The sequence below is a fragment of the Bos indicus x Bos taurus genome, chromosome 5, assembly GCF_003369695.1.
Source record: "Bos indicus x Bos taurus breed Angus x Brahman F1 hybrid chromosome 5, Bos_hybrid_MaternalHap_v2.0, whole genome shotgun sequence".
NCBI lineage: Eukaryota > Metazoa > Chordata > Mammalia > Artiodactyla > Bovidae > Bos > Bos indicus x Bos taurus.
In genome coordinates, this window is record NC_040080.1 from 90,156,997 (window position 1) to 90,174,141 (window position 17,145).

A 17,145-nucleotide genomic window follows, 5' to 3' on the forward strand; every position below is an offset into this window, starting at 1 on the left:
GGCTGCATTAGTTGCCCTGTGTTTTGGGTGGGGCCTGCCCCTCTTCCCTTTGTCCACTAGAGGCGGCTTTGGACCGCGACCCTTCCTTACTATGCAGGAAGAAGGTGGAGGTCTTTTGCAACGACGCTGGTTGGCGGCTAGAGTCCTGATCGACAAGGGAGTTAAGCAAATAGCTCTGAAGTAAGTAGTCGTTGTTTATGCACGTACAACCAATGGAAGGGCAGAAGTGCAATCAACGACCAATGAGGACTGGCCTTAGGCCGAATACGGAGGCGGGGCTTCCCTCGAGGGGCGGAGACGCAAGGTAAAGAGTCTGGAGCGGACCCTGGGAGCGTCAGAAGCACATCCGGTGTTAGAAGAGCTGTGTGGGCTCCTGAGAGGCGGGTTAGAAGGTATGTCTGAAGCTAGGAGTGCGCAGGCTGGGAGTGAGAAATGGAAAGAAGGTTAGCAGTTATTGCTTGAGAAAGAGTGGAAGTAGTCACCGTTTTCGGACGGACTGCATCCTGGGGGAACTGGGCCTTGCTCGGCCGCTGGACTCCGGAAAGCTAGGCGGAGAGGGAAGCGAGGAACTACAATGGCGCATGCGCAACTATACAGTAGCAGGGGAGAGGCGGCGGGCAGGGTTGCTGGGTCTTTGCGCGGCGTCGAGGCGGGGATTCTGCGCATAAATGTTATCGCAGGCCCCTTTCTTGGCCTTCCTGCCCCGCCCAGGCCGCGTCCCTCCTTCTGCTCCGCCCAAGTGTAAACTGCCTAGGCCTAGCCTCGATCCCTTGAATTCGGGGCGCGTTTCCCCGCCCCCCGCCCCCAACCCCTTCCTTCGGAGGAGAATGAAAGCGAAACCTTACAGGCTTGTGGTCATCCCAACCCCTCCCGACCGATTGCTGGCCTGCTGGGAGGCCTCTGGCTAGGCTGCCTGTGGGTGAGGGGCTGGGGCTTGGACTCGGGAGTACCTGGTCCGACAGGCTGCCCTGTCACGGCGGGGCGGGTGATGCCACACTCTTTTGTGACATGGGAGGCACCTTAGTTACTTGGAAGCCAACAGCAGAGGCGGGAGGTGAGGAGAGACCAGGGCTAGGCCTGGTTTGCCAGCCCCGCTGGGCAGCCCCGCTCTGACCTGATTGGTTACCTTTGGACAGGTGAGGTGGCTTTGGCTTTGCTGGGCCTGGGCCTTGTGGGCGTCTTTCTCAAAGTTCGCTCAGGAAAGGCGTCATCGGGCAGTTTTTTGTTTTTTCCCTTGGACCTACTTGCTGGAGCTGTGGTATTTTTGTGTATTTATTAAGTGAGGAATTGCAGCCCGGTGCCTGCCCAGGTTGCGTTGCCTGCTTATCAGCCTTTCATTGACCAAACAACAACAAAAACCTTTCTGAACTTGAGACTCTGTTCCAGCAATAGTTTAGTTGTGAATGTGTAATCATGCAGAAGAGCTGACTGTGCCTGAAACATAGACAGAAATTTCAAGGTTAAAGGTTAACGGCAAATGGGCTTTCCTAGTTAATTATTTATTTCAAGTTTATCTTGAATTTTGGTTGAATGTGTAGTTTAAGAATTAAGTTCAGGAAAGATAAAAATTTCATAACCACATTTCTTATGGCTTCTGCAAACACCTTTGTGTAATTACTTGACTTATTCTCTTCAGTGTTTTCTTTTTCCTCGTCTAATGTTTTTTTCTGTCCTTGCTTCAAGAGTATGTTGACATTTAGATTTTCTGCCATTTTCCTCCAGTGGAGTCAGAATGGTTGAAGCCTTGAGAAGTGCAGTCTGTAGTTTCCCTTTTCCATTATTTTGTTGTGGATACCTGGCTTAGTACCCTCTTTCTTTCCTTCTCTCCCTTCTCCCCTGTTGATCCACTGAAGTCTCACTCTCCTAAAGAATAGGAAAGGTAAAATTAATCCAGATATTTGGTCAGCCATTGCCAGGTTTTTTCCTGACATATGTGTATGGTTCGTATTTACTGTAGAAATGCTGAAAAATACAGAGAAAAGTATAAGAGGAATCGGGATGTGTTTGTTGTCATAGTTTTACAATTTCTCTCGACCAGCAGCTGAAACTGCTTTAAGGAAAACTTGCTTTTCTGCTGTCGGGTGTAATATATAAAGAGCACTAGAGTTTACCTAACCGGTCCTGGCTCCACTGTTAACTTTCTGACGTTTGTCAGCACTACTGTCTGTTCAATGTCCACTGTAGTGTTTAATACTTTACAGTAATTTCACAGAGATTTTCTTACTGGCATTCAGTGAGCTTAATAGGGAAGGTGTTAATCGTCGTTCTCTCGCAGATGAGGAAGCCTAGATGACCTTAGGTAAAGTGATTTCCCCAAAGTTATGTGGTAGACTATGGCAGGAGTGAACTCCGGGAGTTGGTGATGGACAGGGAGGCCTGGCTTGCTGCGATTCATGGGGTCGCAAAGAGTCGGACGCGACTGAGCGACTGATCTGATCTGATCTGATGGCAGGACTTGTAACTTCAAATCCAGTGCTCATGATACTATTATGTTACTTTTTTGAACTGTCTTTTTAATCTTTAGAGAGGTACTAATCATTTTTGTCCTTTCTTCATGTGTATGATGATCAAAGGGGATAATGTACATAATACAATGCTTTGAAAGTTGTAAAGTTCTATATAAATGCAGTCGGTGGTATTGTTACAGGAGGTACCGTTACTGGCCTGAAGAGTTTCACTTTATTTCATAAACTACCCAAGGGTATTAGTCTCCTCTGGGAAAACACTGAATATTCTCTTGATGCGTTATCTTGCTAAATTTTTCTTTGCTACTTTGATTTGGGTGTAGAAACTGGTAGAAATGTCTTTCACTCCACCTTGCTCTCCTCTAGAGTTACTAACCAAATTGTATGGAGTAGCTTTTATATGACACATACACATTTTTGTTTTCAAAAAACAGTATTCAAACCAAGGAGAGAAAAACTGTAGACTGGCTTTTAGGGCCACTTGAATGACCCTTTAAGGGAAGTTCCTCTCTGAGCCAGCTGAGAAATCTTGATGTGTGGTTGCAACGCTTCATTAGATAGTAGCATCTAGATTTACTCTGGAGATTTAAGTGTGGGGGATAGCCAGATGAATCACATGCAGGTTCTTAAAGTGATTACAACAAAATGTGTGAGAACAGTTCCTGCACAATTAACTGGAATCCAAAACACTTGGGGAAAAAAGAGCTTTAGGAATGAGGGTTGAGTGAGTGTGCCGTTTGTCCTAATCTATGCCTGCTCTCACTTGGGCTAAATACGGTTTTATTGGGGAGGGATTGCTGGTTTATACTGGAGGATGATTATGCATTTAGGACATCGAGACCTTCTTAAGGCGATTCAGTGTCTGTCAAACAATTGTGCTTTAGTGAGGGAGATTTAGTAGTGTCAGCTTGATGCAAAAAAATAATTTATTGAAGGCAATAGGCATTCCATCTCCAGTTACTTGTTAGGTTCTGAGGCAGCCTCCTAGAGATGCAGTGTTACCTGATCCAGGAATTTTGGTCCAAGTTAAGGGATGGGCTGGGACATCTGGAATCCAAATCTAGGACAATCAGAGCTCAGCCCTAGCTGAGACAGAATTTCTTGGATTTCCTGAAACCAAACTGACCTGCCTCCTAAGGGTGGCAAGGAAAACATCAAGCTAATAAATAACCATTTATTTCATCAAATTCTTTGCCACATCAGACGATCACTTAGTGGTTATTAGACTGTCTCAAAACACCTTTGTGGTCCTGGGGGACAGGAGAGACAGTGTAAATGTACCAGCAGAGAGACATGCCATTTAAACCTTTTAATCGGTAGTTAGCTTAACCAGGTTCCTTTCAATTCCAGTTTATAATTTTCCTAGACTCTCCCCTCCTCCCATTTAATTTTACTCTCTCATTGTGTAACTGTTAAGCCTTCAGGATATAGTTAGTTATTGGATAATATATATTTTTTAAGTAAAATACAGAGTGTATATAAATTAGGTCTAAGATAAATGTCTTCTAAAACTAGACTTTTAAAAAAGGGAAAGCCACCACCTGTAGCCCTGTGAAGGGTGTGTTTGGAACATCTGTTAAATGATTCTAAACAAATTAAAAAAAAAAGGGGAAGTCATGCACTGAGGACATGAGAGTAATGAATTACACTGGTAACAACAATGGTTAACATACTGAGCTGGTCTTACGAAAAAAAGCACTACTCTGAGCACTTGATTTGTATTCTCTCGCTTAGTCCTCATTCCTATGAAGTAGGGAATATTAAGTGTTACTATTTTACAAAAGAGGAAACTGAAGCACAGTGAGGTTAAGTGCCAGAAACTTGCTGCATCATACAGCTAAGGAAGTAGCCAGGGTTCAGAGGCAGCTGGCCATGTTAACCACTGTTCCAGGGACATGGTTGTACAGAGTCTACAAGCTATTTAGTAGGAAGAACTGCTAACAAAAATTACTGCTCCACACCCCCCCCCACTTTTTTTTTAACATGAGATTTTTCTTAAGTATCAATCAGATCCTTTTGGATGTGTGGGAACAGGATTCATCTGGTTGAGTTTACTACAACAGGAATAAAGAACCATATAATTCACACACTGAATGTTTAAATCAATGTGTGACCAATGTTTCTTTGACTTAATTGGTTTAATGTTAAATTGTATACACTGAGGCAGCTTCTGTGCTGGCTCCAAAAGTCAGCAAGCTTTTCTTTTTTTTTTTTATTAGAATGCTAAATGCATGGTTGTTTTGCATAGCTTTTGGCCACTTGGCCATGTTTCATTTGCATTGTACTTAATATGTGTTAGAATAAGATTGAGGAGAATTTTTTTTTTTTTTTAATTTAAGACTTGGCTGTTATGTTTTAGAACAGGTTAAGGGAGATGCTTAGAATAAAACAGATTTAACAGTATGTGAGAAGACATAGGTGTTCTTTGATCAGACTATCTGACTCCTGTCTCCCTCTGCCTGCCCCCTGCTGCCCTTCCTTCCTCAAACCAAAGCAGACCTCATGAATACCGACTCAAAGCAATGTGTTCACTTAAGTTTTTCTTTCTTGGTAGAACTATGCAATGTTTTTGGGTGCCTCTGGCAGAGAGGCTGGCCTGGGAAACCACAGGTAGTGACTTACAATAAAGCTTTAGCAATGTATGCGTGACCAGTTTTGACAAGTTTTGGTATTCTGCTTTTCTAAGGATGAAAGCATAAAATGAGTCTCTAAAGAAATTTAGTTATGATTAACACTTGAACATTTACTTCTCATTTACAAATGCAGTGCAGGCAAATTTCCCATGAGTCTCAGAGGCACTGTCCACTTTACTGTTTCAGATCGGAGTGTAGAACTGTGTACGAGTTGGGGTCCAGAGTGAGACAAACCAATGCTGGTATCCATTCTGTAATGGGTTTCAATGTATGTTAGGGGAAATCCTTTATTGAGTACCTTTTTAGATACTTGCAGTATACTTTTCTCCTTTATTTTGGTAAAATACACATAACATAAAAATTATTTTAATGTGCTTTTACATTTTATTTATCTATTTTGATCGAGCTGCTCGGCCTGCAGGATCCTAGCTTCCTGACCAGGGCCTGAACCTGGGCCCTTGGCAGTGAAAGCATGGAGTCCCACCAGACTTCAGGGAATTCTTTGTACTTTTTTAAAAGCAAATTTTTAAACAAAGATTTTCACTTAACTGTGGGGGCCCTCTGGAATGTTAACTGAGTTACTTGGTTAATGGTTTTGAATACTTCAAGCTGGGCTGAGAACTGACTGTTCCTGGACTGAAAATACTTTTGGTATGGGAGCTGCTATTTTTGAGTTATGAATGCAATTTAATCTTGTTCAGCTGAGTTTACACAGGAACCACTGAATGTAGGTATCTCTTCTCTACGCTTCTGAGCACAGGTAGTTAAGGCTAAGATTGAAAACTGGTGCGTTTAGTCTGTCTGGCAAAACTTGTAAGAACAGTTTTAACTCATTACTTGTCTGTATGTTAGTGTCTATTTGGAACAGACCAAGAGGAAACTGTCATATGTTTCCTTGATTCAAAGTCCTAACTTTTTTCCCCTCTGATTTTAACACTTCTGAAGTTGTCATATACACCTTGTCATATTTATTAAATATTTACTTTATTGCATTTTCCCTATAAAATTGCTACTACAATTGCTGTTTACCTTTGCATCTAGAAAATTTGATAATTACATATTTCACTTAAATTTTAGAGTTGATAGATTTAAAAAAACTTAGAGTTGATAGTAATGGTGGAAAACTAGTTTTATTTAATTAATGAATTTTTTAGTGATTTTAAATCACAAGACACTAAATCATGGAGAAATTCTTATTTGACACCTCCTTCCCTATCTTAACAACTTTTGATGACTTTGGTTTTTCCATCAGCAGTTTTAAGAGAGAGAGTACCCCCTGGGAAATGCCAAAGAGCAAACTGCCATTCTCCCCTCTTACAATTTCCACTCAGTGGGGTCTGGTTACAGAATGTTGGCCCTTTCTGACTAACAACCTCCAGGGTATTTGAGGATTTAACCCCCCCTCCCCATCCCCACCTTTAACTCTTGAAATTGGAAGCAAGAGGCACTCTAGCTTTGTTGTAAGAGAAACTTAGCTCTGCAGGTTGCTTCAGTGCTGTTGCAAGTTCTGTCTAGGGATGTCATTAGGGCACTTAATGGAAGCTTTAAACAAAGACACTTTCCAGATGCTGGATTCTGCCATCCTATAAATGTATTCTCTAGAGGGTGGATTCATCATGGTTATGGAAGGCTGTGGTTGGCCGTGCAACAGCCTGCAATCATTGCACCATCTCGATCAAGAGGGCCAGAGTCCCATGACTTAGAGGTGAGGGGAATGGCTTTAGTAGGTTCTGGAGCTTCTCACTGTATCCATCCTTAAGAACAAAACTGAAGGTGCTGTTGAGGTGAGTAGGGATGCAGGTGAGAAAGGAAAGAGGAAATGAGGAAGCAAGCCTGCCATTGTAGTTGTTTTCATTTGTGAGAGAGAAACCTCAGGGAACAAATGGTAGCAGTGCCTGTGAACTCTTAAGGATGGCCCGGGATTCCTCAGGAAGTTAGTTTGGGGATTGTAACCAAAAAAAGTTTCCTTCTTTGTTTCTCCAAGAAACAGAATGTCTTTTAAAGGGGCAAGTTACCTAATGAAAAAATGGAAATCGATTGCTGGTAATGAAACAGTTTGGGCAGAAGATGAGTTTGTCCCCTTTAAATTGGTTGCATATGATTGCAAATGTGTTCTAGAAGGAAATATGTAAAAATGAAAATGGTTGTGTTAGGGCAGTGGGATTTTCAGATAACTTTCATGTTTCCCAACTCGTATGTTGCTGTTTTTCATAACAAATGCCTGTGGCTGATTCATGTTGAGGTTTGACAGAAAACAACAAAATTCTGTAAAGCAATTATCCTTCAGTAAAAAGTAAATAAATTTTTAAAAAATCAAAAGAAAGTTGTTTGTTATTTTGTGTGTCCCTGTATCTTTCGGATAACTTTTCTTATATCCTTGATTCCACAGAGCGGAGGCTGTGTCCCACAGACACTAGCATCATGAATATATTTGATCGGAAGATCAACTTTGATGCACTCTTTAAATTTTCCCACATGTAAGTGCTTTGACCTTGACTGTGCTTCCTTTTACATTTCCTTTTATGTCTTTTTTCTTTTCCTTTTCCTGTTGTATTAACTTTTGCGTGTATGAACTAACATATTAACTTCGCTAGAGTCCAGAGGCTCTGATAAAAGCATCCAAACTCTTAAGGGCTGCTGTGTGGTCACTGAAAGCTAGTTAGTTATTATAGTTTGGGTACTGATTGTTAATTCTGGGCTGTGGGGCCTTCCTCAGAATTTAAGATTTTCTGTTCTTTCTTTATTGTATTAAAACTTTCATATATTCCCTGAGAAGAAGGAAAATTATTCTTAGCTTAGAGAATAGATTGGTCCTGGAGTGATGGCCATTATTAACCTTCTTTCCTAGAACCCCCTCGACACAGCAGCACCTGAAGAAGGTTTATGCCAGTTTTGCCCTCTGTATGTTTGTGGCGGCTGCGGGGGCCTATATCCATGTGGTCACCCATTTCATTCAGGTAAGAACAGTTTTCTCCTCTAGTCGCTGTGGCATAAATTGCATTAGGAAGAAACGAGCTCAGCAGGGTGGTACAAGCCTGTGTCTCTCCCTAGTCTTTTTCAGTAGTTTGGGATCTGCACCCAGCCAAGCGAAAGTCATTCAGTCATGTCTGTCGCTTTGGACTTTCTCCAGGCCAGAATACTGGACTGGGTAACCTTTCTCTTCTGCAGGGGAGCTTTCCAACCCAGGGATCGAACCCAGGTCTCCCGTATTGCAGGTGGATTCTTTACCAGCTGAGCCACAAGGGAAGCCCAAGAATACTGGAGTGGGTAGCCTATCTCTTCTCCAGTAGATCTTCCCAACCCAGGAATCGAACAGGGGTCTTACTGACTGAGCTATCAGGGAAGCCCAGCCAAAACCAGTCATGAATCAGGACATGCAGAGCCATTTACTTTTTCTGGTAGTTATGCCCTCTCTAGGTACTGAAAACAGGATGTCTTGACCCTGACACTGAATGCTGAGCTGCTGACGTACGAGGCCCCCACCCACTGAGTACAGACTTGACATGCATGCTGGGGTGACTTTGCACAGTAACCTTTTTATCTGTTCTTCCATTCTTCCTCTTTTTGCCTGAATGACTGTGGAGTACTTGGATACAAAACACTGACTGTATGTTTAATTTCCAGGAGAGACAGGGTTGAGACCTTTAAGGACTTGGTCCATTTTATTCTATGATACAACGCATTTTCCTTTGTTGAGGGAGAGTTTGAGTTTGGCTAGCATCAATAAAAGGAACAGTTGAGGAAAAACCAGAAAGTTTGAGGCTCACTAACCAAGACTGGTCCCTTTTAGAGTTGTCCTTTTTAATGTAAATATGGAGATGTAATTATGTTGGCATTTGCCGCAGCTGGGGAGTGGCATGCTCAGACACCCCAGTGCTCAGGCATCTGGCAGAAGCTGTGTGAAAAATTACTTTGGACGCTCAAAGATAGAGCTTTGATCCTTCGAGTTTAGACCAAAACATTGTACCTCTTAGGCAACAGTGGCCCTTTTGGTTTCTGGTCGTGTTGGCTTTTTTAAGTGAGACACAGTCATCCTCATTATTTGTGGATTCCATATTTGTGAATTCACCTACTTGCCAAGATTCATTTGTAACTCTAAAATCAGCCTTTGTGGTGCTTTTGTGGACTTTTGCAGCCATACACAGAGTGGCAAAAAATTTGAGTTGTCCGCTGCACCATGTCCCAGCTGAGATTGAGCAAAGCAATACTGCCTTCTTTCAAACTCTCATACTGTCAACAAGTGTCCTTTTCATAGTCTATTTAGTGCCACATTTTTTGCATTTTTATCATTTTTGTTGGTGATTTTGATGTTTAAAATGGCCCCAAGCATAACGCTCAAATGTCTGGTATTGCTCAATGCAATACTGTGATGTGCCTTCTAGAGAAAATACGTGTGTTAGATAAACTTTGTTCAGGCATGAATTACAGTGCTGCTGAGCACGAGTTGTGTTAAAGAGTCAGTACCACATACCCAAGTGTCTTTAACCAGAAAACACACATTCAGTAAGGTTTTGTATTTTATTTAGGCCAGTTGATAAAAATGTTGACAAGACGCTCGAAAGAATTACACCTTCATTTCCTCCAGGAGCATTTGTTGGGTATCACTGATTCATTGCTCACAGTGACTGTGCAGAACATAACTACTGTGAACACTGAGGATTGACTCTACCTTTAAAAGAAGGAAGGAACTTCGGTGTCTGCATACATCTTTAATTATTTTTTTCTGTCTCTATTGCCTGTTACTTTTCCCATTTGCTTTAAATTTTTTTTTCTTAAACTAATACATATTCACCATAGAGAATTTAGAAAACAGATTCGTTAAAGAAGGAAATATAAAACCCTGTAATCCCATCACCCTAAAATAACTCTTTAACATTTTGGTTCTTACTCTGTCTCAGTTCATTCACGCTGCTATAACAGAATACCATAAATTGGGTGGTTTAAACAAGAAACATCTCTCACAGTTTGGGAATTCCATGATCAAAGCACTGGCAGATTTGTTGTGTGGTGAGGGCTTGCTTCCTGTGTAAGTGGCCACCTTCTGTGTCCCCACATAGTAGAAGGGGCAAAGGAGCTCTCTGGAATCTTTTATAAGATCATTAATCTCCCTTCAAAAAAGCTCCACACTTGTGACCTAATCACTTTCTGAAGACTCCACCTCCAAATACCATTACATTGGGGATTGGGATTTAAACCTGAGTTTTGGGGTACATGAGTACACGGTCATTCAGTTCTCTCTCTCTATGTGTATTTGTGTGTGTATGTTTTAAAGGGATCAAAAAGAGGTCATTCCTACTTAATTCTGCAGATTGAAATGTTCTTTAAGCACCTGTCAATTTTGATTCATCTTTTCTGTTTCTTGGGCAAGACTCATAATTTGACTTGGGTAGTTCTAGTGGATGGACTGCCTCCAGCATCTGTCATGGTTCTAAGCCTGTTCCACAAGGCTTTTGGTTTTTCTCCTCTGCCTTCACTGCCTTTTCCACTGCCTCCAGGTTAAGATCAAATATTAGGAAGTTCAGGTGAATATTTTAATCCAATAAAGTCTCCTGTAAGATAAATTTGATAGTTTCAAGTATTTAATTATTGATTCTGGATCTGACAGGCTGGCCTGCTCTCTGCCTTGGGCTCTTTGGGGTTGATGATTTGGCTGATGGCAACACCTCACAGCCATGAAACTGAGCAAAAAAGACTGGGACTTCTGGCTGGATTTGCTTTCCTTACAGGTATGTTTGGGATGGCTCTGATTTTTGAGGGAGCGACACTGTATTTTAGTATCTCTTTAAACCAAGGCCCAAGATATGTATATATTCTGATGCATCCCAATTGGCACACTGTATTATCCTGTCTTGTATTTGAGTGTGCCTTGTATTACTTTCTTATTTCATATAAGTGCATCTTGCTCCCCCATCCAGAGGGTAAGCTGTTTGTGACTCGTGACTATGACTTCTACTTTTGTACCCAAAAATAAGCATTCATGTGCTTGAATGAATGAAGTTTAAGAGCTTAGGTAGCATGACTTGTTAACAGTGGACATGGGACTAAACAGCGGCCTGAGAATCTGATTTAATGAATTAAGGACTCAACGCTGGCAACTTTCGTAGGAGCATCTGTTCTGAATCTTGCAGACAGTTCATTAAAGCCATACATCGAGATTCATCCTACAGGGCACTTTGCTGATTCTCAAGAAAAGAAGTACAAGCACAGCTCTTCTAGAATAATCATTAAGGAAAACAGTTCAAGCCTACCTAATAAAAATACTCACAGAGCAACATTTGAGTTAATACAACTTGTTCTGAGTGCGTCTAATCTGTACAGTGTTGAAGAAATTGTAGAAAGGAAGGGATTTAGAGATTAGATTTTTAGATCAGGAAAAGCTGGTTTTTGAAAGTGTTAAGAGGTGGGATGAGCAGAAGGAGAGGGCATGGCCAGAGTAGAGGAAGTGTTTGGAGCTGGGACAGGTTTCCCTCCTGTTGGCAAGTGTCCACCTGCAGAACCGGTCTGGCCTTTTCTGCTACACAGGGAGTCAGTCTGCATGACTACAGGTTGTTGGCCACTTTTCACCACTTTGCTCTTTATCCTTTTCTTCTATTCTGATTCCTGATCTGGCCCACATTACAGTCTCACATCACTGCTCTTCAGAATTTTTCAGCCTTACAGTTTAGCTTGACAATGTTTGAACTCCCTGCTTCATTTCTCCTAATCTCTGTTCCTTCTGTGTCATCCATGATTTTCAACCAAGGACTTGGTTTTGCAGCTCTGTCCATAAATAATTTAGTCAAGTATATGTTCTCTGGAAAACAGTTGAGGATGGAAGGGAGGGAGACTGAATTATCTTAGTCCACATGTTTTGTTTTCTAGGACTGTAGGCATGCCCATGCTATTGATTAATCCTTCAAGAATTGGTGTTTATTTTATGTTCTGGGGCTTTTTGTTTTCTAGGAGTTGGCCTGGGCCCTGCTCTGGACTTGTGCATTGCCATCAACCCCAGGTAACTATGTTAGTAGTGTCTTAGGTCTTTCTACCTTAATGAAGATACCTTCTAAACAAAGGTTATATGCCTGTAGCCCTTGATATAACGGCCTTTTCCTTTAACAGCATCCTTCCCACTGCCTTCATGGGCACAGCAATGATCTTCACCTGCTTCACCCTGAGTGCACTCTATGCCAGGCGCCGTAGCTACCTCTTTCTAGGAGGTATGTATGAGCTGGAAAACAGGGAGAGGATCTCTGCTTTAGCCAAAATTCTCCCTGGGACCCTTTCCCTCCCTCCAACTTGTAACTGTTGGGTTGAGAATGAAAGCCTCTGTTTTGGGGGAAAAAGTAAAGAATGGCTTTAATGAGATTGCTGAACTTTGTGTTAGCTTTTCTCAAGGTGGTTTTTGTCTTCCCTTCTAGGTATCTTGATGTCGGCCATGAGCCTCATGCTCTTGTCTTCCCTGGGGAACCTTTTCTTCGGATCTGTTTGGCTTTTCCAGGTGAGATTTGCATATAACTTTCCAGTCCCCATTTACCTTGTGTTTCTTTTCCTTGTTTAATCTCCTAAAACCAGGATAGGCTAGGAATCCTCCAAAACTCTTATCTTCATGGGCAGTGCTCTTGAAGCCTCCCCACTCACCCTTTCAGAGTGGAGCCTTCTGCTCCAGGTCAAAGTACAGACTGAACAGGGGTTGGGCATTGCAGTGGAGATGATGGTTTGCTCAGAAGTCATTTTTCTAAAACCAGTCCAGCAGTGGCTTCTTGTTAAAATGATCAAAGCTCTTTCAGTGACCTAAAAAAAAATAAGTGCAGAATTGTGCTTGGGAAGGTAATATGGTCTTCATTGTGGGCTTCAATTTTCGTGAATGTTTATGTCTGTAGGGTTAGTGTTTGATGTACTTTGAAGTGACCAAGGACCAGAGAGAGGTATGACTGTTCTTCTCTACAAGGTCTACCACATGGTAACATCTCATTCTTCTTTTGCCAGGCAAACCTGTATATGGGGCTGGTGGTCATGTGTGGCTTTGTCCTTTTTGATACTCAACTCATTATTGAAAAGGCTGAAAATGGAGATAAAGATTATATCTGGTGAGTGTGAAAATGGTCTTTAATAAGTATGGAGGAGGAGGCTACTCTTCAGTGGCTCTTTCCTGAATCTCTGGGATGATCTTTTGTCTGACTCACCTTTCTTTGCACATTGGTAGGAATAAGAGTGGACCAGGTGGCACTGGCTGACTTATGTGGCCAGCCTACCAGGGGTATACATGATGGAATATCCAGGGTTCTGGAACTATCCATTAGAAAGCATTGTCTTTCTCAGTTCCTGAAAGACATCAGATTTTTAAAAGTTGGACTATTGATAGATGGTTAATTATCTTATCCTTTGAATAGTGGTTACCTCTAGGTAGACGAGAGGGAGAGGAATGTAACAGTCTAAATTTTCTTCTTTCTGTGCTTCATGGCTTCATGGAGTCAAAGAGGGTCTGAGACAATAGGGTACTTCGTTGGTGGTAGGGTGCTGGTGAGGTTGACTCTTGGGGTTGGGGTGAGGTTTTTATGCCCTGTACCTCTGTGGGCTTGTGGATAAAGACACATGGAAAGTGCAGTTTATAACCTGGTGGTTCTCTTTCAGGCACTGCGTTGACCTCTTCTTGGATTTCGTAACTCTCTTCAGAAAGCTCATGATGATCCTGGCTATGAATGAGAAGGTTAGCACCACCCGAAGAGGAAAGACGGGCTCCTGAGCTCAGCATCTGTGTGTCCTTCAAACCTGAGAGCTTGCTCACACTGTGTGTGGGCCCAGGGTACTTGTAAGGCAGGCCACTGCATATAAGTTAAACTAGAAGTCATTAGCTGTTGGATAAAAAGGAACAAGTAAAGACAATTCTGTTTTTTTTTTAGAAAATGTCTCCCCAAGATTAGTATCAGAAGGAAAAGAGCTTCAGTGGCAGCAAGAAACAATTAGTATATATGAAGAATTTAAAGGCTGTAAAGATAGCTTTGACTCAAAAAGAGATCCTAGAGGATTTGGATAAAATGACAGCCAGCTTTTTTATCTTTATTTCAGAAATAGGCCAGTTGTATCCATTTGTTGGTCTAATTTTTTTTTTCCCAAGTGAGGTATGCTAGGTAGGGTTAGTGAGGAGCAAGCATTGTCCACTCCAGTAGTAGGGGAACAGCTGAAAGCATAGCCTTTCTTCACGGAACTTAAAATGGAACAAGGGACAGTGCAGCAGTGGTGGGTGCTGGCGACTGGATAGGATTTGTGGCCCCTGTCTCGGCTGTGCCACGAATGGGCTGAGCACGAAGCCAGCCTCCCAGTTTCGGTCCAAACAACTTGCCTTTCTTTCATGTAATTATACACTGGGCTTCCACCCCCGTGCAGTGAAGAGTTTGGCTGGACTGGATTATTTTGCATGTTGGCTTACGCCCAGGATTTATGTTTCCGTCTCAGGCCTAATGGAAAGTTGGTCTTGGCCTCTGATTTAGTTCTTTTAGGATAGACTGCCAGTCTGCAGCTTTTGGTGGTGGGTATCTGAGCTGTCACGGTTGTGAGTACCAGGAGTGGTCAGGCAACGCACCTAGCTTCACGCCGGTTAGAAGCGGGAGCGAGAGCGTAGACTTTTTTCTTGTCAAGTCTGGCAATTTGGGGGACTGCCAGTGGAAGACGGTTAAGCTTTAGCTCCTCCTACACCAAAGTAGCTTCTCTCCTTCCGTCTTACAGTACCTAATCAAAGGCAGTCAGCTGTTGGCTCACTCAAGAGTTTTAGCTTAACTGTCAACACCAGAAGTTAATTGGGTCGTTTTCCTCCATTTCTAGGATAAGAAGAAGAAGAAGTGAAGCAGCCATCCAGCCTTCCCCAATTTGACTTCCTCTCCCTCCGCCCTTCATTTCCTCTTTGCACACATTACAGGTGGCGTGTTCTGTGATAATGAAAAGCATCAGAAAAGCTTTTGTACTTTGTGGTTTTCTCTATTTTGAATTTTTTGATCCAAAAAACTGATTAGCAGAATATAGTTTGGAGTTTGGCTTCGTATTCCTGGGGTTTTTCCCTGCTTTCGTTTTCTGTCAGCCCCCACCCTTAGCCCCTTCCTCTCCTCAAGCAGCCAGCCCACCGTGAGAAGGAGCGGGGTCTGCAGCAGAGGCAAGCTCCAAGAGTCCGCTCTCCGGCCGAGCTTCACCAAGAGGACCTGGACTGTTTGGTAAAGACGCCTCGGCCCTTCCTTCCTCAGCGTTGTTTGGTTTGTGCACAGTTCCTGTGGGACTAGGAAGTGTGTTTTCCACTGGAAAGACTTCTGGTCCCATTGTTACTTGGGCTCATTGTATCTGAGCTGTCAGCCCCTACAAGGAAAAAGCCTCTTCTGGTGGATGCTGAGCTTCCTCTGAGCTGCTTAAGTCTCCACTGGTCTGGCAAACACACCTTTCTGCCTTGCTATCACAAAAGGAATGTGGATTTGTGTGTGTTCCCTTCCCAGTCCCTTATCTGATCCTCAGGGAATCTGCCTGCTTTCCTTCCATGGGGATGGGAGGATTTCAGTACAAAGGGAAATTCTTGTCAGGCATTTATGAAAGGCTGATTATGTATGGCAAGATATGGAAAATTCCCAAACTGTCCCAGTGTTTTTTTTTTTTTTTGATCACTGTCTTAATTACTGAGTGGCCTCTATTAGGTGACTATGAATAAGGATCCCAGGAGAGGAAGGATAAGGAAGGGGCATGGTTGTGCCTCTAGGGTGATTGTAACTAATCCTGCCAGACAAACCTAGATAAGGACCTTCTTGAGGCAGGAGAGAGCAAAATCTCCACTAACTGCATCTTTGTTTAGACCAGGGGAACCGGCTGTGATGACTCAGGAGGCAGCATTCAGAACAGTCCTTAGGTGCATTTTTGTCTTATCCCACCTGAGCACTAATAAGTAGTATCAGGCCAGAGATTTGGGGCAGTCGATAAATGTCCGTTTTACAGATGCACTTTTAGGTTTTGGTCTGTTCACTGATTTCTAGAAGTCTGTAGCTGCCTTTAGGCAGGGGCCACGCGACCAAACCCCTGATTTCCTGCAACTTTCTGTTTGCAGGTGTAGGGGGCAGTACTAATGGGGATCACCAGCTGCTCCCCGTGAGCTGCCACAGTCAGCTGGCCCGGAAGGGCAGGCAACCTTGGGAATGGTTGTGGCTTTGGCTGTTCACAGAGCTTCAGCCTAAGGAGGGCTGGAGCCATTGAAAACTCATTGCTCGTAGGACACCATTTTTGGCTTTCCTTGTTCACAACCAGTATACAGTTTGACCCAGTGGCTGCTGGTTCGCAGCGTACCACATCACCGTACCCTATGAGACAGTTGTGTTGGCAGGCCGTGTGGTTCCTTGAGTGGCATGCCACCCGGAAGAATGGCTTGCTTCTGCAGAGGATGCTGCTCTGATTGAGCTGCTGTCCCCAGCCTGTCACTTGACATTTACCAGAAGGAATTTCCTTCCTATCAACCCCCCACTAGCAACTCTCCATAAATTTGTTGATTCTCTGCTAGGCCTGAGAATCTGAGTTACATCTGAAGCCGAACTCCACCTCTTGTGCTTTTTTGCTTGGGATTAAAGGAGTTTTTCTTTTAGAAACAGTGCCAAGAATGACAAGATATAAAAAACTACTTTTAAAGAAAATGCCTAACAGGTTTTTAATACAGTAATCACTGTAGTTATCACTTTCTTTTCTAGTTCCTTGGTTTTCAGCTCAGGCTGCATTCTCTAACTCATACTGTGAAGACAAAGGTGTTTTTGATCCAGAAATATATGAAATCTACATAGTCTTAATTTGTAAAAAATAAAATTCCTTAACCTTTTCTGGTGTGTGTGTGTGGAATTCAAGGCTACAGCTGAGTTTGAGGTGCTGTTGACTTCTTGTTCTTGGGGCTGGGAGTGGGACAGGATTAAGTTTCTGCTCTAGGTATCAATAGAAACAAAGAAACCCCACTTAGGCCTCCCATTCTTGTAGACCCAGCTTGCCACAGGTGTTGGGAATATTCTGTGTTCCATACACAACCCAGGCCTTTATTGCAGGGAGCTCATGGCAGCAGCATG

The 17,145-nt window shown here is 42.8% G+C and overlaps 1 protein-coding gene across 1 annotated transcript; it reads left to right on the top strand.

Annotated features, from left to right (window-relative positions):
* The first annotated feature begins 285 nt into the window (after positions 1–285).
* Positions 286–16,907, top strand: TMBIM6 (transmembrane BAX inhibitor motif containing 6). The gene is made up of 10 exons (XM_027542793.1): positions 286–392; positions 7,488–7,575; positions 7,947–8,055; positions 10,704–10,824; positions 12,041–12,089; positions 12,197–12,294; positions 12,496–12,575; positions 13,064–13,164; positions 13,709–13,784; positions 14,897–16,907. The coding sequence occupies exons 2-10, from the start codon at positions 7,520–7,522 to the stop codon at positions 14,915–14,917; spliced, it is 711 nt and encodes a 236-aa protein (XP_027398594.1). The 5' UTR covers positions 286–392; positions 7,488–7,519; the 3' UTR covers positions 14,918–16,907.
* Positions 16,908–17,145: the final 238 nt, after the last annotated feature.

Excerpts from the sequence above, each read along its gene's own strand:
- TMBIM6 (XM_027542793.1), top strand. The coding sequence starts at position 7,520 with ATGAATATATTTGATCGGAAGATCAACTTTGATGCACTCTTTAAATTT. Across the intron at positions 10,825-12,040 it reads TGGATTTGCTTTCCTTACAG|GAGTTGGCCTGGGCCCTGCT; the intron begins GTATGTTTGGGA and ends TTTGTTTTCTAG. Across the intron at positions 12,295-12,495 it reads TAGCTACCTCTTTCTAGGAG|GTATCTTGATGTCGGCCATG; the intron begins GTATGTATGAGC and ends CTTCCCTTCTAG.